The sequence below is a fragment of the Dromaius novaehollandiae genome, chromosome 8 (assembly GCF_036370855.1).
Source record: "Dromaius novaehollandiae isolate bDroNov1 chromosome 8, bDroNov1.hap1, whole genome shotgun sequence".
NCBI classification, from domain to species: domain Eukaryota; kingdom Metazoa; phylum Chordata; class Aves; order Casuariiformes; family Dromaiidae; genus Dromaius; species Dromaius novaehollandiae.
In genome coordinates, this window is record NC_088105.1 from 36,293,308 (window position 1) to 36,314,507 (window position 21,200).

At 48.2% G+C, this 21,200-nt stretch overlaps 1 protein-coding gene across 2 annotated transcripts in view; it reads right to left on the reverse strand.

The window, feature by feature from the left end:
* The window catches only part of LRP8 (LDL receptor related protein 8), a 178,359-nt gene extending 159,099 nt beyond the window's left edge, over nucleotides 1-19,260 (reverse strand). For both annotated transcript variants that reach the window (XM_064516218.1, XM_064516217.1), the window contains exons 1-2: nucleotides 19,052-19,260; nucleotides 18,436-18,555 (exon numbers count right to left, since the gene is read on the reverse strand). In XM_064516218.1, the coding sequence (XP_064372288.1) occupies nucleotides 18,436-18,555; nucleotides 19,052-19,121 (190 nt within the window). In that variant the 5' untranslated portion in view covers nucleotides 19,122-19,260. The remainder of the gene's footprint in view (nucleotides 1-18,435; nucleotides 18,556-19,051) is intronic.
* Between the last annotated feature and the right edge of the window lie 1,940 nt (nucleotides 19,261-21,200).

Sequence of the window (21,200 nt, forward strand, 5' to 3'; positions counted from 1 at the left end):
ACATGCTACAGCAACAGCTCTGTTCGCAATATGGTATTCAGCCACTAGATGTCTGTGTTATATATCTATAACTTACCCCCGGTAACCACCGAGACCAAGCTGGAATTCCAGCCAAGTAGAAGTCAGTTCAGGTTGTAGCCTGGTATCTTAAAGAAACAAGAATGATGTGATCCCACCGTTTTTCTGTCTGTTCCCCCTCTTGCTAATATTCACGAGTTGAACCAGCTGATTAACTTCAACCAAGTGTGGAAAGAAGAATGGGTCACAAAGATGATCATCTTTATGGGAACTTGATTAAGACTTCAAAAATGACAGCCTGGGTGAGAGAGCTCTGAATCAGTAAGACACACAGGACACAAAACCGTAACTCGGATTTTGTTAAGCTGAGCGCTTGGGAAACATCTTCTGTCCTATCTGTAACTGCAATTTTCTTTAATAAATGCCTCCCCCTTAAGAAAAACTCTAATTTCAATAATCATGGCAACTGTGAGCTAGCAGAACATGCAAGCAAATGCCACAAAATGAGCAGAGATAGAGATAGACTCATGAGCCAAGTAGCGAAGAGGCAGCACCGAACCTCAGACCTAGAAGGGGAACAGAAACTCACAGACAGACAAGTTCCTTTATAATTTTGTTATTTTGAGAAGTTGAGACTCTGTCTGAGTATTAAATTGGATTTCTTATACTGACCAATAATACATCAACACGACAACAGACACCGTAGATGGCTCGGAGGTTAAATCAAGGTCTCGTCTACTCTGAAGATTAACAGTCTTGTACCTGGAAACATCCCCATGCCTTTGAAATCACCGTATTAGCCTCAGAAACCCTTGGCTACATCAGATTTAAAAGTTCAGCTACTGGTGCTGATGATAAGCAGCTGAGTTTCCAAATCATAAGTGCCTTACAGGTTTGTGAGGCTTTTCTGCCTCGAGGATAAAAAGAAAATAAACTGTCCCAGCAGGTACTAAAATATTGCAGGGCCCCTTGCAAGACCTTCGTGCCCCTTGCAGCACGAGGGAACAGGGCACAGGTCCCTCTCCTCCTCCCAGCAGCCTTGGCCGCATGGGGAAAGCGCTGGAGCACGCTGGTTTTTGACAGTTCATTCAGCGCCCCTGGAGCACAATCCTGCTGTGGTGTTAGTTGGGGGGGGTTGGGGGGGGGCAGTCTTTGGAAAGAAGAACCAGATTTTGAACTTCTCCAGCAACAAAACTTGTACATGTGTAGCAACCCCCTGCCGTATTTATTGCTTTCTCTCCCTCGCTGCAGCTGGTAGACCACTGCCTAAACTACTGGAAATAATTGAGAGGAAGGAATTAAACCATCCTGTGCATCGGGACAAGAAAGATTCATCCTGTAGTGAGGATGAGAGGAAAGTCACTCGGATGGGTTTGGCAGCGTGCTGTCAGGATTTCTAACTCCCGTGGTGTTTCGAGAGGAGAAACATGCAACTCGCAAACCTGAGTCTGCCAAAAGTGGTATGAAAATTAAAATCCCCAGAAGGGAAGAGTATAACAATGTGACCTCTGGAGAGAGAAAAAAAATACCTGACCAGGATTTTGCAGACTTAGATTTCAGATGATTCTCGAAAATATGACTCATGCTGTAAGACCAGCATTAACTGCGATAATTAACTACCTCTTCCGCGATTTTATTCTATACCCGCAAACAAAATATTGATTGAGTGTGCTGCAAATTTTATTTACATAAAGATCTGATTGCCAACTTCATTCTTATGCAAAGCAGAGAGATAAAGCTCTTTCAGCCAGCATTTAAAAAAAATCAGATCTAAAAATAAGATCATGCTTTGGCTTTACTTGTAAAATGCTTGAGAGTGCTACCACTTTTTTCTTCCAAAGTCACAATGAACACACACAAACTAGATGTAGGAAAACACTGAATCCCTGCCAATTTCCATCAGCTTCAAGCTGGAGATAAGGTTGCTCCATGTTGCAAGGTACCTGACCCTAATTCAGTAGCGCTAAGATGGAAGCGAGAAACTAGTGTCCATTTCTGATTTCCAGGTCAAAGCATCCCCCCCCCCAAATCTCCCACTGTACAGCTTTGAATATGCAGCATATTTTTTTCCATATGTGCACTCTTGTGAAGTTTTGAAAGTTATTCTTGCAGTGCTGTATCTTCAGTTCCTTCCTTGCAGCTACTGTTTGTCATAGCAAATCTTTTTGAAGTTGTAAAAATAAATTAGTGTGTTGTATTGGACTAAGGCCAGAAGGAGTGACATAGCAAAGTTTCTTCTGAAAGAGCCCTGTCACCTCTGAACGGAAGCAAATCGGTGGCTTTGAAAGGCAGAAGACCAGCTGCCTAAACCCTTGTCTCGGAAAAAGAGGCGTGCCTTCCATCATTAGAGAAAAGACACCTTTCTCACAATGTTATTCATTCATTAGAGAGTGAAATTTAACTTTTTGGTTAAAAAAAATCCATTTACTAGCTTATTCCATTTGATACTTTTCAAAAGCAAAACACTGCACTTCTAACAGCAAACAGCTACACTAGGAGAAATACGTGACTTTGTGTGATGTGATAAAACGGAGCAAAATGATATCTCCAGACCAAAAAGTGCCATGAAGAATATTCTGTATTTGTCAGGCAAGTCCTAAGTCACTCCCTCATATGTCCATATTCACTATTCATATCCTTGTTTCTATCTGGCTATTACAAAATTCGATTTCTTTCTCCACCAGCGTGGCACCCCTTAGCACACAACAGAGTGCAATTCTAATAATGGTATAATTCTACTTTCCTTAGGAGCTTTATTTTTTTTTTCTTCTTATGCCTCAGGAGAACGGAGTAAAAACATTCACCATCATTACTTCTTTGCAAACACTTCTACTGCTCATTTTGAAGAAGTACAACATATTTCAGTGGAAAGCAAGAACTCCATACCAAACAGCTAAAATTCTTGGGGCTAAACTGTTGCTTCTAAAGATCTTAGCAAAGCATTTTCTGATCAAACCTAGTATGAGATCTTAAAGTCCTTACTGGATACAGGACAGTCTTTGGGAATTTGTAATTATCCTACATAAAAGAAAACAAGTGTACCAAAGGGTAAGTCACTGCAGCCAGAAACAGCCAGTCCTACTGCAGTGCAGTTTTGCAGAACATCTGCTCTACAAACCTAATTATCCCTGATTGCACAGATGCAAAAGCCATCTGAAATGTTAGCACCTGAGACAGAGATTATTTAAGTCCCTTTAAAATGGATTAATCTTTTTTTTAAAAAGCCATGCAGAAACATTTTGGTAAGCTGATGCAGATTCTGTAACAGTCACCAAAACTGATTCCAGTTCAGTCCTAAATCAGGAGTCACATTCACACAGCTCCCCCATACTGCGTGTTGATGCTCACTGCTCCTCTGACTCAGTTCTCAGCGGGATGATATGAGGCTACAATACGACAATCTGCTACATTACAGCCAATTTTTCTGGGATTCAGCAGCTCCTTTTGAGGCTAGTCTAACAACTTCATTTGGTCTTAACCAGTGGAAATAGCCAAGTCATAAGATCTAGGTAAAAATACATCATTTCCAGAGGGAATTGTTAAGTTAAGCACACCTTCTTATGGCTACAAGAACACCGGTCCAGTTGATGGTGGCCCTTTCATTTTGCAAATTCCTTCCTAGGAATAAATTACAGCAACTAAAATTTGACAGAACAAAGTAAAAGTTCTAAATGGGTTTATTTATACAAACATGGCAGAGAATGTGTGGCAGTAGCAGAGCAGACAGCTTAAGTCATGTAGGAAACCATATCCACAAATCTCTTTTCTCAAGTGAAGACATCTTTCTCTTTGTCTCTCAGGATCACTATTTCATCTCATCGCTCTTGAATTTTCACTAACAGTCAAGTGGCAAGCTGCCAAATTACTCACAGTTGGCTAGAAGCATGGTCACCTACAAGCTAATTGATGCCACAAAACTTCCCTCCAGGATGCCATCTGGGTCGCATTCAATATTCTTGCTGGATTCAGAAGTCCGCCCCTCTTCACTTGAAAGCTTCTCCTCGCGACCGAATGCCAGTTTGCTGATTCTGTTTGCAAGCACATACTTCAAGCTAAACAGCAATACCAAGCTCCTGTTCTGCTCTTTCGATCATACGCGGACTGCACTCTCACAAAAATACAGACAAAGCATTTTTCTATCTCACAAGCAGGTAAACTGGGGACAAGAGAGCTGAAGGGACTTGTCAATCCAAACCTGGAAAGGCACCAATATAAAATAAAAGGTATTTTATATGAAGTCCCTGCACCTGCCTGAATAAATAGCTCAGTTTTGAAAAGAGCTATGCACCTAGCATCTCTTTATGGCTGTAATGAGACCTCTGGTTTTAATTTAAAAATATAGGCCACTTATTCAATAACCTAAATATTACTTTTGGGGCCTGCTGCCCCATAAACAGTCAAATGGGCAAGTTAGGCATTTTTATTTTCCTATTGTTACTTACTGCAGCAGAAAAACACCTTACTGGCATCCAGTCACATCCTTCCAGCTCTCTGCACTGACAGCAGCAGCCTTCCACGTGGAAACCCAGTTCTGCAGGAAATGGCAACAGTAAACCAGCACAAAGGTGTCCTGCTTTCCCGCTGCGCATCTGCTGCTTGGCCGTTTCAGTAAGAGCGCTGGCACCCACTCAGACTCGGTCAGGAGACGTGGAGACCACTCGCCTTTACTGCATGTCGGCCGGGATCAGAGTGGCACCCTCTGATACCTTGGAAAGCAGCTCACCCATTCCCCAGGTCTGGCAGGGTCTGCGTGATGGAGAAACGCACCATCGCGCCTACTGTCAGCGGCCTGAGGCTAAGGATCGGAGGGGCATGAGCACAACGAGCCCTTCATTTCTAGATGAGGACCTCTCCAACAACATTTGAGGTTCAGTTTACGCAGCCTCTTTGGCAGGGAAGGGTGGGGCAGCCCCAGCGCCCTGCTGCAACCGGGACCCGTCTCGGCACGCTTGCAGCCTGCCTCCTCCACCGCTTCCTCCTCCTGCCCCTCAGGGTTTCTCCACGCTGGGCACGTTTCCTCAACGGGCATCGCGAGCTCAATTCATTGAAACCACAAAGTTCAGATCTGGTTCAGTTCCTGGCTGCCTCGCTAGACCTTGCACAAGGTTTTTGTCAGCCTTGCTGACGTTTTACTTCTCTTCAGGCTTCCTCGCCTCCCCGGGTCTGGGCCAGACCAGGCAAGCTTGCACTAGGAGCACGCCACGCAGGCAGGCCGACTTCTCCGGGGGAGACCTGCCGATGCAGCCCCCCACGCACCCAAACCCCACCGCTGGAGACAGCTCGAGAAGCCTTCGCAGGCCGGGGTCCCAGCTTGCCCAGGACCTGGCCCCAAACGTTGTCCCCAGCCAGCCACCTCCTACCGCAGCACAGCCGATCTAGCGGGACTCAACTGCAGTGACCTGCTCATCGCGTGGAGGCACGACAGCGCGTTGGAAAATGCGGAGGCGGTTTATTTGATTCACCTACTCGGACGTGCTGCTGTTTGAACAAGAGTTAGACCTGGCAAAAGCTCAACAAAACTAATCTCCATCGCGTCGGAGGTTTACACACAGGTGCACGCCAGGGACAAACGCAGAACCTGAGTACCTTGGGCAGTCCTGCCCGGCCATTTTCTGTAGTCAAACAAAAACATCCAGTAATCTGGCAGTGTTTTAACAGCTACATATTTTGAGAAAATGCTATTAATACCACCTGAGGAACGGGAACTGAGAAAGCAGGATGTAAGATACGATGGTGACATAATCAAATTCAAGCGATTCACGGTGACTCACCAAACACTCGCTCAGCAACGGTAAACTCGCAGCGACCTCACCAAGAGCTCTGCCGTGGGTGAAGAGCCTGCGGCCCGGCAGGAGAAGCAGTCACTCCAAATGCCCAAGGTTTTTTTTGTCGGTGAGTTGAATATATTGCACAATATCTAAAACGCGACATGAACTCCAACTTCTGCCGTAAAGAAGTGCATTCGAGCAATAGCGCGGAGGCTTTCCGAGCCCTAGCGAGGGCAGGCTGCAACGCTCTCAGGAGGGACACGGCGCCTTGCCTGGGGATGCTCAAAGCGTGCCGTGTAGGAGCGCCGTCCGCACGCCGCTCTGGGGACCCACGAAACGCTGCTCGTTTCCCTCGGGCCCGCGTCTGCTCTGGGAGATAAGGCTGCGAACTGCGGGCCAAGCCTGGAGAAGTCTTAACTGCTGATGCGGTCGCTGCCTAGGGGAGGCTGAACACCCCAGGCACTGGCAAGCCAAAGCGGCCGGCTGGATCTCGCTGCCAGCCATGGGCTCTCCATGCGATTTAAATGTTGTCAGCTATTGAGATTTCCTGCTCTTTTAGCATCCCAGCATCGAATTCAGCCCTGCCACTGCACCTACACCAGAGACCTTCGGGTCTTTCTGCTCCAGAACCAAACAGATGGGAAGGTGAAGCATGTGCTTTCGCTGTACGAACACCACACAATGTGTTGGAGGGAGCATAACCCCTTGCCCAGAGTTTAGAATAAAGACTAACCAGTAGCAGGTGACAGAGGTCAATTTTACAATCTTCAAATTAAAAGCAAGATCATTTTTCAACTACAGATATCACAAGTTAAATTATGCCTGTGTCATCAGGACACTGGAGAACATATGCAAAAAAAAGCACACAGACCAAATGATCAGTCAGTAAAATCTGGATGCTTTCTATTTTCGTGGCTGTGTAACCACACAATAGCTCTTCGCATGCCAGAGCGACGCAGGAGCAATGCCTCTGAAATGCTCCAGCCACAAACTCCTACCTCGCCCATCTCCAACCTGTGCCCAGTCCTCCCACAGCAACGCTCCCGTGGGCTGCACGAGACCAGCAATACGCTTTCATTTTCAAGCCAGAATTACGGAAGAGTTAATCATCACCTGGAACAAAACCGCAGAGAGCCTGGGAATGGCAACCCCCCTTGTCAGGCCAACACCAGACATAACTGGGTGGGAACTGAGAAGACTTCTTGACTAGATCAAGGACTATTTATCAGACAGAGCATCTCCCCAGCAAGCCGCTTGTGTTCCTGCACACCGTTATTTTGTCTGTGGTACTACAGCGACTGCTTCAACCTGTACCATTATCAAAAGTGCAGCAGGGACCAGGATCAGACCTTGACCTTTTCTAGGCCCAGGATGGAGCTCCAGCCACTTGGGCTCAGTCAGTGGTGCACGTCTGGAGACTGACAGAAAACAGGGCAATACTCTAGTGAAAACTGCCGCAGAAAACATTTTTTTGGAAAGAAAACGGAACGGTAGCAAGGAAACCGTGCAAAACGCCACAATTAGAGCAGAACGCACAGCAAATGCCTTCCCCAAATTCCGCGATACCCATCATTGCGTATTTTGATTTCTTACACTTTAGAAAGGAGATCTTGGATCTTCCAATTCATACTCAGCAAGAAATGTAATCCTCGCACGCATGCGCGCACACACACATGCACAGAGCAACCAGGCACAAATCTTTTCTCCTTCCCATCTATTGAAGCTAATTTATCCCATGTCAGACAGAGAAATCTGCAAGATTGTTACATGTTAAACTGCTGTAAAAATCTCTGCTATTATAAAAGGAGAGGGGAAAAAAAAACAGATCAGAGTAATGGATAGTCCCAACTGATTACCATATAAACATAACATTTACACAGGCCCTTTTTCCATGTTACAGGTCAAGTTGATGTACTGAATAGCCTCATCTGCAAGAAATGTGCCCCCGACCAGCTCAAGCAGAGACGACATGCAGTTGCAGGGGTAGCACAGTCACAGAAATGGCCAATAACTTTAAATAACAGTTTTCAGGAATGTTAGCTGCTTGTCCTAGGTCTCATCGGGCTGCTTCTTTCCTCTCAAGAAGCCTAAACACTTCAGCATAAGTAAGGAGCAAGGAGAAAACACTATTCAAAAATGACGTGGCAAAATCCTGCCCTAAACCCGTCACTGCACGCGCTAACGCCACACTCAAACTCGCACTCCTCCGCAGGAAGGAAAAAAAAATCCTCGTGGGAAGTAAAGGAGGCAAATTAGGTCCTGTACTTGGCTGTTCTTCCCCCACTGTGACTTTCACTGCCAGAGAAGCATCTTTTTTGCGCTCTAAAATTAACCCCGTGATATAATAAAAAGTCAGCACAACATGGTACAGCAAAGCAACTGCTCAGTAACAAAGAACACTGCACCACCCTCACTAGCACGGAAAACCCTTTCCCGGCTATCCAGCCTGCACAGAGAAGCAAGGAAAACAGTCCCCTGGAAGGACAGGGCACTGTCTGGTTCCCTTGAAACATTCCTACGCTGTGTTGAAGGCCGAGGTCCCCGTTAGCCCAGCACAAGCCTGACACCGGCTGCAATAACGCAACGCTTCCCGCAGCGCTGAGTTAATGCCTCAGTCCTGATCTTGAGAGCTGGAGGACCAGACCTGCTCAACAACAGGGGATGGCTTGTTTTCCCCCCCTCTGAACACACTCCATGTAGGATATCATTTGCCCAAGCGCTTCACAGTGCGCCCAACCATTTGGTGCACAACTGACCTGAACGGGAGTCAATACAGACAGGGGTGAAGCCCCATGTCAGCCCCATGTCAGCTCCAGTGTCTCCAGCAGCGACACCTTAACAGCACCACCTCAAGCTGGATTTCCTTCTCAAAGTTTGAAAATAATGTAAGTGAATCGAATAGACCTAGGCAGGGTCAACTCTGCAGCTTCTAGCAGCCTGAAGTAGAGCATTTGGGCAGAAGCTACTAATCCTTTCTACGAGTACTGGCGCAAAGCAAGGCTGGCAGCATTCACATGATTTTGTGCATAATCAAACAGGAAGAAACGCCGGCTGCTCTCAGCCCGGCTCGGCAGAGCCTCCTTCCATGCCTGGGCGAGGGAAGGTGTTAATAAAGGCGTTGTGCATTGCTGCTGAGGACAGGCACTCTGAGCAACAGGGCCAGCAGAATTAATGGCTAAATTCATGCGGAAGGACTTGAAGGAAAATGATTCTAGCAAGGCAATGAGATGCTGCTCGCAAGCCTGGGAAAGGCCCCACGTTGCTCAGACACATGCTTCATTTCATGAAGTCCACAACCATGAAGCAAAGTTAACTATGTTATTTATCACGTCCCTCTAGAAGAGATGCCTGCAGGCCCCGGGATCGCTCCCCTGCTCTGCGCTCCCGCTCCTGGAAGTGCCATGCTGCGATCGGAGTCATGCCGCAATCGGAGTCCCTCCACTCAAGAAGTGGACAGACGCAATCTTTTTCAGCACTTGTCAACATACCTCCTTAACCCTGATTTAACTTCAGGGATCAACACACACTGGCGCCTGGTACAAATATACATGATGCATTATTTTAGAAAAATAGGACAAAATTCTACTTTAAAGAGCTCTCGCCTAAAGGAGAACAGAATTCACCCAGGAGAGAGCAATTCCTTGGAGCACAGCATGCAGTGTCAATGCACCAACGTAATCCTGGCAGAGCGCTCTGCAGCTTCCCTCTGAATCCAGTCACTAGCCATCTGCCAGAGAAACATGCCCCGGGAATCACTCCCACTAAACTGCACAAGCAGTCCCACGGGAACACCTAGTAGCACCCAGGTAATTTAAGTGCCACTGATGCAGCCCTATTTACCAAACTAGCTGAAAACATATACTGTTGCACAAACTTAGGAGTTGCACAGAGTAAACTCTACCTGTATTATTTGGGACAAGAAAGGAAGAAGGAAAAAAAGGCAGCAATAAGATATGTAACTATAGTGAATTACACTTCCCCACTCACCTTGGCTCTTGCCAGTCTCCTGTCAGCCGAGGACACGTTACAAATAGTACATCAAGGCAAGGGTGCGTGAGTGATGAATTCCTTCAACAGCGCCCAGGGGTGGACATGGCCACAGCTGAGACAGTGGCCTCCAGTGAAGTGGGAAGAGCCTTCTCCAGCATTGAAGGTCTCCTGCGTGCAGCCTCAGGAACAAGACTTCAGACCAGCTGAACAGGAAGGTTAACAAGTAGTCATGGATGCAACTCAAGGTTTCTCCAGTCATAAAGCCTAAAGATTTTGTTCTGAACGTTAGTTTAGTGTTAATAGTGAAAAATTCTTGGACAAGGATCCAGGCTGCTCAGGAATCCTTCTGCAGTCAGATGTGTTCTTGTAGTCTGTGAGGTTGGCAAGAAACAGTCAGAAATACAGAGAGGAATCTCTTTTTGCCTTAACCTCGGGTTTTGCATTTCTATGCAAAATTAAACAGATGCTGCTGCACCACATCCTTGAGATGGCTGCACTGATGCCTGTCTTTACACAGGCTGTACTCTGATACTCTTTAGGGTATGTTAGAACGTATAAAAATAAAGCTCATTATGGAAAGCAAGTTATGCACCATCAGTATGCATTCATGCTCAAATGTTCTTACTATGCCGGCCTTTGATGTGACATGTAAGGGGTGATCTGTCCAAAGCATTTCTTGCATCTGACCCAACATTAAACTAAAATTTTGAAACAGTGAGCTGTCTGAACACTGGAAGTTTTCGGAATATTTTGCAAACTATATATGACAAAGACCAAGGCTAAACCCTTGAACAGTCACTTAATCCAAGGAACACGATTATCTGTGTAAAACAATGTGATAATGGACCAGAAAATAAGAAGTTGGGAACATTCTTGATGAGTCACTGCTGTTCACAATGAGTTGCTGAATCATTCTACAGCCTTGGGCAAACAATAACTTCTCCAAGCCTTTGTTTTCACATCCATAGGATAACATTTAGGCCACTCGTATGGTGAAGATCTATAGAAAACTTAACTGCTAAGTAGCCATTAGATGACAAATGTGTAATCAGAGTAACGCAGCTACATTCACATGAATAGAGCCACTCAGTTACAGAGGAGGGAGGCAAATTTCTCACCCTGTATCCGTCTGTCAACACAGCCGTTTGTTATCAGAGAAACATTCCTGTTGCTTATAAGCAGTTTCACAGATGCAAATTTGATTGAGGATGAGAATATTACAGGGACAGCTGCAATTTTACATCTGAAATGGCCATCCTCCAGCATCTATTCCTACTGCAAGCATATTCACTACTCTTGCTATTTCTAACTTTGCTGCCCTCAACTGCTGCCTGGATCACCCAAAGTAGCATCCGATCCAGAAGGAGCAAGTGCAGAGCCTCCAGCAAGCTTTAGTGATATACTGCCATTCCTAAATCAGCAAGCCAAGCAGCCGCCGTGGGAGCAGACCCATGCAACGCATCAGGAAAGAAACGCAGAATCTCACTCACCCACATCTACAAAAATAAAACAAAACCAAAAAGTCAAAGAAGTTAATTGCTTAAACGTTACACGTGGAAAGCAGAGATGGACAGAAAATCTCTGCTAGTTAATCCACAGCCGGACAGAGGCTGGGAATCCAAAGAAGATTTTCTTTCACCCTCCTAACTGAAGTAAGATGTTATCTCAGGGTACATTACACTACGTATTACATACCCAGGAAGGAAGCATGCAAAAAGTACAAAACAAGGTTGGTTAAAACACAAGAAGTTAAAATCTGGAATCTGAGCAGTTATCTAAATGACCAAAAAGGTACATTTACAGCTTAATGACACTTGTCCACACAAGTCTGTTCAACAATCATTTTTTAAACTTGATAAAAATTGTTATAGACTATTTGAAAGGCAGAGGCCTCTATGACAACACAACCTATTCCAAATTTAACTGAAATTAACAGGAAATTTCCAGCTGTTTCAAAGGATTTTAAAAATACACCCTCTTCCCCCCCCCCCTTCAGTGTTGTGCAAGTCAAAGAAATCCCAACCACAGAAGCTACAGAAACCAAGCTAGAACTCCAGAAAAGATAAAGAAACTTACAGTAGGCAGAATCCTGACCCAGCATGAACAGGACTCTGCAGCGCTTATAAATGAGATTTTAAATTACATATCTATCTTTAAAAAGAAAAAAGAAAAGGTAACCACGGCACAGAGAGCACTTGCCAAAAAGAGCCCTTCTGGTTCTGCAAGCACAGGACTGTGCTCCTGCTGCCATGGAAACCTGAGCCCTCACTGCTCCGGTCCTGGTACACTGCCACACATGCTCTCAAGCCTTTAATAAATATTAATAGCACACAAATAGTATCGATGCATCAGGAACAAAACATCTTCTCTATGAAAAAAAATCTGGCAGCAAAGCTCACTTCACGTGGCTCCGTCCCAAAGGCTACCAGCCTTCCTCGAAGCCAACTATAACTCCTGTTGTCTCCTAGTTTCTATCGCTCACTCTTGGCATTAACTGCAAGGTTAAACTCACTGCCAGATCTTAACTTCAGCTGACAAAAGCCAGAAAACCTGGAGGAAAAACTGAAATACTTCCACTAGTCCGACAGGTACCTCGGCAGTAAGCAATATGGTTGAGCGTATTGAGCACCGCGCCGGTAGGCCGGACACCTCATCTTTGTTCTTGACTCTGCCACCAACTTCTGGTAGGACCATGAGTCCTGGAGGGCCAGCTCCAGTCTGCAGAAGAGCCGCAGCACTATTTACTCACCTCTTCGTGAAGAGCCAGGCACAGGGCTGCCGGCTCAGCCCCAGCTCCAGGAAAAGCAGAAGAGTCCTCGCCAGAAGAGCAGGGCAGTCTACCAGGGAGTCAGCAGGGCCAGGAGCAGAGCAGGTGCCATCACAAGTGGAGCTCACATCCCCACTTTAAAAAGCTTCTGGCTCTGCTCATTTTAAAAGCTGGTTCCTGACGACATTTCAGTTTGCATGGGTTTAGTTTCGTTTTTCAAGCTGCTCACAGCATTATTGTAACTTTTAAAGCCTACTCAGTGTGTTCTCTCTCGTATTTCAGACTGAGTTTTTCCACAGAGAAGATCTGCATTAATTAAATCACAGGGCCTTTTACCCCCTCTTCCCTTCTGGCTATTTAAGTATTAATAATTTTAACAGGAAAGAGAGAGTTAGAAAAATTACACTCGGCATTTCTAACGCTTCCTGAATACGTACCATAGAAAAGCACAGGCTTCCCCCTGACTAGGACCAGCTGCTTGCGCTGCGAGCACCGTGCAATGCAACGAGCAGCCTCCTTTCCTACCAAGGATGTGCCACCACGTAAGGAAACAAGCAGCAACACAAATCTTCATCCCCATCACTCAAACTAAGCCCACTGATTTGTTTTCCTGGGCAAAGCGAGAAAAAAAAAAAGATTGAGATCTTCAGGCATTTTATAAAGCACGTAATGACACAGAAGGGCAGAGCTCAGCAGTAACGCGCTCTGGGAATATCTTTGCAATTACCAGGGAAGAGCTGCAGGTAAATGGGAAAGTTGCGGGGAGCAAAGAGGCTGGCACACAGGCTGGAACATGAACTAGCAGCATAAGGACCGGGAGAATTTCACACCAAATCAAGTCCACCACAAATGCATCTCAAATGCAACATCGCAGCCTCGGAGACACACCAAAGACGTGGCGAATTCAGCCCGCACGCAAATTAAAAAAGCCAGTGCCATTAAAAAAGCTAGCAGCAACAAGAGCTGGCTGCCTGCTCTACTAGAAACAGATAAAATAAATTTTCAAGCCTCTACAGAGTGTTTAATGTTCCTTTAGGTGGACAGCTAGGTTCCAGAAAACTCATCATTTTTTGCGCTGGCAATTCCCTTAGCCTGGGTGTGCCAGGCACCGGGTAAATTCCACTCCCAACACATCACATTCGGTTCCTCGCTCTCATAACTGTAGTTTGTTCATTTTACTCCATCTCTAAATATTTTCTGATGAATGTAACATGCAGCAATCACCCAGCACTGAGAATACTGACTCAACACTGAATGCAAAGAGAAATTGGAGCAATAGATAACAGAGGACAAAAAAGTCAAGAGTATGTATGGCGATCCTGCCTGCTCTCTCCCCTTGTCACGCTCCAAACCCTGCCGCTGCAGCACTGAGCACCATCACACTCCTCCGCTTCGAAGCTGCTCAGGCCGTATTTAACTCTTCACAGGATCCAGATCTGAGTTCTCACAATAGGCTGCTGAGATATTTTTATTCCCAAATTCCAGCCCTAGTGAAATTTGTACTGAAAAGCAAGGAGAATACTGGGCTGCCTCCTGGGCTTTCGCACAGGCAGCAGGCATAAAACAGCTCTGCAGACTCTCCCTACACCGACCCAGGAGGAGAGCAGGAGTCCTTCCTCCCCCTGGGAGCGAGGGGACCTGACTCAGCCACGCAGCCACATCATATTCCGTGGCCTTGAGGCAGGGCAAGGGCTGAGCTCGCTGATACGCCAGGGAGCGTTTCCCCCAAACTCCAGGCATGTGCAAACACCCCCGTGAGCAGTACTTACCAGAAAGCATCCCAAAACAAAGAAGGAAAATGCAGCTTTAAAAGAGAAACAGCAATTTTGCACTTGGCCATGTCCCCTGCAAGCAGGTATTATACAGCTGAAGTTGCCTCACAGCTTGTGTGTCATTTTAGGTAACTGGTTTAAGCCATTGCTGACTTGGGCAATTAGACTATTTGCCATATGGGGATTTATTAACAACAAAGCTTTTAAACAGAAGTCTTCCAGTTTCTTCTGCCTGCTCTCAGGTGTGGGTAAAGACAGCATGAACCCTGCTTTCAACTGAAAAATTTAGGTCTGTAAAACACAACCATCAAGCTAAGAGTTCTTACATTGCATCCAATATAATGCAAGTTCTTCCTCATCTTCTGCTGGCCCAAATGGCAACTGAGAAGAAACTCATTGTTCAATTGGACAAAAAGCCTCCCAGAGCAGTTCCCTCATGGAAGCAGCTTTCTACGAGTTTCCACGCTGGGAGACCTGCCGCGAAGCGCCCGGGCACTGGCCCAGCGGCTGGCCTGGCCGACACTGAGAGAGACATGGAACAGAAAAAATCAGTGTCCCACATTTGGAGTATTTCAGCAAGGAGTTATCCTTTGCCAAAGCACTGCGCTTCAGCAAACAGGCATTTTTTCTGCTATAAAAATAGCTCTGGAGTTTTATAAGGTTTTATTGCTGCTATACCGTCAAGGGAAAGAACGCCTCAATGACTGCGTATCTGCAAATATTCTCTGGAATGGACTATAAGATTCAGTCTTGACTTTACAGTTTCCTTAGAAGAAAGGGCATCACTTGCTTGTATAGGGAAGAGTTAAAATGAATCTAAAAATCATGTTCAAAACTGCCCCAGACCTATTTATCCTCACTCTGTGGTTCAGGTATAGCACAAACCATGACAGTGCAAGCTGTAGATTGCTGCAGAGTTTCTGTCTGTCAGGCCTACGCAGACTAGATCAAGCTCAAAAAACTAATTTCACATAAACCAGAGTTAACAGACTTGTACGGATTTAAACTCTGTACCATGTCTCCAAGGTTTCTAATTCCAGAGCTAAAGACATCATTTTCCCAGCAGTCCAAAACCGTAACTTTCCCAGCTTTTTTCTTGGGAGATGAGTCCTGTTCTAGTAGACACAGGAACATTTCAAGGAATTTCTCTATTCCCCCCCCCCCCCAAATGCAATCACTGTCTGAAAAGCCACAGGAAAAAAAGGCACCTTCATGTTTAAGCAATCTGTGTACAGCTTTATATATTGCCATTACACACACAAATCAGTATCCCTTCCCTCTTTCTTAACACTTCACAAGCAACATGTCTATGGATACCTGCACACTGCCTTCCTTCTTTCTTTCTGGTAGACTCCTTTATTACAGCTGTCTGCTACCAGGATTTGTTTCTGTCTAGTTCTTGTAAAGCAGCAACTAAGTTCACACTTACTTATTACCTGTATCTACTTGGCTCTTTTTTGCCTTTCCCCAACAGGCAAGGCACTTTCTACGTTCCTTATTTTCTTGCTCCTCTCTAAAGCCTCAGCTCTGTGCCTTCATAACACAAGAGCCATCTGTTTTTTTATGGTGGTCCTTTGACTGTTTTAAATCATCAGCATTACTAAAAGGACTCAGTTTGACTGTGATAACACTTAAATACCACCATATGCAGAACTGATGTTCTTGCTCCAACGAGGAAGATCAGAAGAGGCTCCTTACAAAGTCTCAGCTTTAAAGATGCTTCCTGGATCATGCTAAAATTGTAAAGATATTTTAAACTGAACTCAATTAAATTGAACTCAATATATACGCAGCCTATCCTGCATTTGTAAAAGGTATCTTACAAGGCCAACCAACATACGATAATACAAATAGTCTGAGGCCCAGTTCCCATTTCTCTAACCCACAAACAGCTATAGCCTCTGCTACCTGCTCTCACAAGTGAGCCATCGGGTCAGAGATCTCATATCTTCTTCATCAGCTACCCCAATCAAAGTTCAAAAATTATGTTAAACAGCTTTTTTATCCCTTTTTTTTTTCTTTTTCTCTTCTAAGAAGAGAACCAAACTGGATTATTTTCATTTATTTCCCACATGTAAAACCTCAAAAATCACCTGCCACACACCAAAAAAAATTTGGCCTCATGATTTACAAGAACAAGGCCATTGAGCAACCTGGGATAGACTTAACACATCTTAGAAACTGGTACTGAGTAACCTGCTCCATGTAAGAGCTACAGAGATCATTACTTTTTCACACCTCACTTCCTAAGTTTGCCATATTCATTCTCACACCCACCCTACGGCAGACCATCGGGAAGGTGAGAGATTTACTGGGCAGAAAGCAAATTCCAAGGAGACGATAAAGGACGATTACTGAGACATTCTCCTTCTGGGCTAAAATGCCTTTTAAAAAGCCAACATTATACCCGCAAAGCTCTGGAGGCGCAGAAGAGCCAACAACGGCGGCCTTTATGCAAGGAAGGCTTCTGGGAGGAAGCACACGAAGTACTGCCAGTTTGTCAACTCCCTGCTTTCTTCACAAACAAAATAAAAATTGTTATCTCCTTCCAGAACTGCTTAAGATACTCTCAGTTACAAAAACTTGCAGTGTTTATAGACTGCCCACCACAAGGATCAGCTTGTTTTGTAAACTGATACTTCACCCGCACTGAGACCATTCTGTCTCTCCAAGTGTGGATATGTGCAAGGAGCAATGAGTTATTACAAATATAGTATAAACTCTGGACAAACCCATCAGCAAGTAACACAGGGGGCAGTGCTCACTGCATGCAGGTTCTCTGCATTTTCTTTTCCCTCTCCATCAAATACCAACCCACTCCGTCCTTCACGCTGGGCGAGGTGCTCAGGCCGAAGACCTGGAGCTCAGCACACAGCGCAGGATGCCGAGTCTTTTCCTCGAGACACTTCTCCGGCCGCGATCCCGCACCCTCCGGCACAGCAGTTTCCGAGCACAGCCCAAAGGCACCTGCAGCTCGCACAGCTTTTGGGCAACGCACACAAAAGGGCTTTTAACCAGAGGCTCCACAAACACCGTTATTGGGCTGCTCGGAGACGGCCAGCACTTGCAGAGATAAGCGTCTCTCTCCGGAAACTCAGGCACTTCCGAGAAAGCTTTCCCAACTGCGACTAGGTGTGAGCCCAAGCTAGTTCTGGGTCTGCCCTGGCCTTACTGAGTCTTTAGTAATGGGACAAATTTTAAATGCAAGTTGCCTCTAACTACTGGTAGTGATTTCTGCATCAACTGTGGTTGTACACGCATTAAACAATGCTGCTGAACTGCCCATACGATAACCTCACGCACGTGTAAAGTGTATCAAGTCCTCTGAATATAAAAGCTCCAGAGATAGGTCTCATGCTTGATGTTACAGCATCAGGGAGCGTCCCGTTAGCGGGGGCTCGGGAAGCCTCGCTCCCCACAAAGACCTGCCTCACAGCTCGCACTAAGCAGCGCCCCGCAAAGACGCGCCAGCGAAGCTGCTCACGGCATAGTCGCACACTGAAAAATACATAACCAGCGACTCTTTTCCTTGATACACCCCTCCGGCCTGCGAACGCTCGGGGTTCGCGCAGCGGGCTGCGCCCCGAGGCTCCTCAGGGTCCGTCACCCTGCCGAGACAGCTCGGGAGACGCGCGGCGCTGCTGCGACCCGTGCAAGGCGGCCCCCGAGGGGGAGACGCTGCTCTGCGAGGCTCGGCCGCGCTCCGCAGCCCATTACAGGTGCTTCTGACGCTCCCGGGCTGGGAGATGCTCTGCCAGGCGGCCAGAACCGGGAGCGAACCGGCGGAGGGGCGCGGCGGCAGCAGCCGGACACCCCCGCACCGCGTGGGGCGCTGCGGCGGGGGGAGGCCGCCCCGCTCGGGGGGCCCCGGGGGTCCCCGCGGCTCGGCTGCCGCGCCGGCCCCTGCACGGCCCTGGGAGCGCGGCCGCCCCGAGCCCGGCGGCACCGGCGCCGCGTCATCGATCGGCTGCTCGGCGGCAGCCAATCCGCGGCGCGGCCGGGGCACGGCGCGGCTTCATTCATTCATTCATAAAACAGAGGCGCAGCGCAGCTGGGAGAGGCGCCCTTCCGGCCCCCCGCCCCCCCCCCCCGGCCCGGCGCCCCCCGCCGCGGCACTCACGGCAGTCCGCCTCGTCGCTGTTGTCCGAGCAGTCGTCGTCCTCGTCGCATTTCCAGATGGCGGGGATGCACCGCTTGTTCCCGCACTGGAACTGGTCCTCCTCGCACTCCTTGACGGCGCCTGCGGGACACGGGGCCGCGCTCGGGTCAGGGGGGCGCCCCGCCGCCTGCCTCCCCCCCTCCCCCTGCCCCGCCAGGCCCGGGGGCTGCTGCGGGGGGCGGCGCGGCACCGGGGCGCTGTGGCTCCGCGGGCGGGCGGGCGCCGCTCCCCGCGCTGCTCGGCAGGCAGCAGGGGAAGAGGCTGGGAGACAGAAGAGCCCAGAAACGCAAAAGGACAAAGACAAACTGCGAAGCGCCCCGATGCCCGGACTCCCCGCACAGCCGCTGCGCAGCGCCCCGATGCCCGGGGAGGGCGGGGGTCCACAGCGCCGTGCCCCGCGCAGGGGAACCGGCCCGAGGAAAGTTGAGCGGGGGCGGCAGCACGGCGCAAATCCCCCGGGCGGACGCGGCGCGCGGGCACAAATCCGCTCCGCGGGGGATTAAAGGTGGCAGCTCCTGTCAGCGCGGCCGGCTGCCGCCCGCCCGCCCGCCCGCCCCGCCGCCGGCGCCGGCCCCACCTTTGCCGAGGTGCAGCTTCAGCAGCAGCAGCTGGAGCAGCAGCAGCCGGGCGAGCGCGGGCCGCCACATGGTGCTCGCTGCCTCCGCGGCCGTGTGCGGGGTGCGCGCAGCCGCCGCGCCGCTCGCTCGCTGCCTCCCTCGCTGCCCCGCGCCCGCTGCTGCCGGCCCGGCCCCGGCCCCGCCCCCGCCCGCGCCGCCGCCGCCGTGACGCGCCCCGCTGGGCGGGCCCCGCGCGCCGCCCCCCCCCACCCCCCGCCCAACGGCCGCGTTCCCAACGGCCGCGTTCGCAACGGCGCGCGCCCCCCGCGCCGTTCCGGGGAGGCGCCACCCCCCCCCCCCGGCACCTGCTCGCAGGAGGCCTCGCTGGGGGCGGCGGTGTCAGCGCGCGAGGCACGTGGCCGCCTCAGAGGCCTTGAGTGGCCGCCTGCGATTTCTGTCACCCCAGAGTCACCCTCTCCCCGACTTCTGAAGCATCCCGACGGCGGCAGCCTCCCGTCACCGCCGTGGCTCGCCATCACGGCTCTCCCGCACGCCAGGGAGGCTCGTGGAGGACCCCAAAGGCAGCGCTGCGGGAGCCACCTGGGCCACGTCCACCGCGGCCCGCGCCCAGCCTTACGTTGAGGCCCCGGTGGGACCGCCGTCCGCTGTCCTCGGTCAGCGCCGCAGAGCTGGTCGCGCAGGCAGGGTGGCGGCATCTCAGTCATCCTATTATTAAAGATGTTCTTCAGGAGCAACTTGAATCGTTACATCACAACAAGCTTAACATCATGATGTGTGGGGTCTTGGCCCTCTATGTAAAAATACTATTTAAAAAAAAAATCAAGCGATGTACTAAAATTTTGAGTTTCACATTCCATCGACTTCAGACCTGCCCATGATTTAAAAATGCACTTGTGCCTTTAACTATGATTTTGCAAGTCATTAGCCTTCGGTGTCACTAATGCCTTTGAATCATGTGAAGAGGAAAGCAGCTAATCATCGAGCTGTTTCATCAACAGTTTACAGAGTATTAACAACAATTTATTCAAGTCTTTTTGAGCAATTTTCAGTATGCAAAATTCAGTGCGTGTTTGTGTTGCCTGGATCAGTGTGGTAGATTACAAATAGATTGCTCAAAGCAAATGAGGTACTTAAAATACATTAAGTGAAATTTCTCTTTTTTAAAATGTGCCAAAACACAGATTCATAAAACTATTATAATTCCTGGCCTCATTCTCCTCTTTTGTAAATTAGTTTACATTGAAAGTGGTTCCAAAGCCAGTAAGGAAGCTATGCTGGTATGAAACCGGTACGAGTGCCCAGAGCATCACTCACAGCAACGGTTTGCTGTGATTCATATCGGAATTTTGTTTGTTTAAGGAAAAAAGCTAAGTTGGTCTGTGTGTCCTTCACAGAAAACATTATTAATATGCTTTTCGGAATAATTTGCTGTGGTAACACCTGGCCAACAGCAATTTCAACAGCCTTCATTGGCCACCCATCACAGAGGCTACTTGTAGCCTAGTACCATCTTGTGGACACATGCGTCTCAGAGGAATTGCAGAGGCAAGAGGAAACTCCAGGAAGTAAGGAGAGTAAACCAGGCAACAGAGACAGTTTGGTATGTAAGACAAGTTTAACCTTGCTTTATCTGTTATGTTCTAGTAGTTAATCAAGACTGTTAATTTACCTCGCAGGTCTGTCTCTTCTAGGAGCTCTCCTCCTGAGTCGCACTGCTCAAACTGGTGCTCACGCTTCTTTTATTGAGGTGGTGCAGCAACCTGCAAAGCAACAGCACAGACACATTTGGCCAAACAGCAAGCATCCAACACCTAACATGCAACATTTAGTAACCCTCACATACAAAATACACTTCAATATACTGCATTTGCTAGCTGGTGGCTGAGCTTGCTCATGTATTTGACACACACATGAGGCAATCTGTCTCCAGCCACAAGGCGGGTTACAGCAGGTGAGACCAAGGGTCTCTCTAGCATAAGGATCACCCAGCTTTATTCCACGCTTCTCATGGGGGTTTGTATGGGGTATGTGCAATAGTTGACTGTTTCTCTGCTAGCCAGTTTATATAACTTTTATTAGGAATTAGGCTCAGGACGACGTATCAGCTCCCCTTTCTCTCCATCTGGGCGAGTGGCATGTTCTACCTCT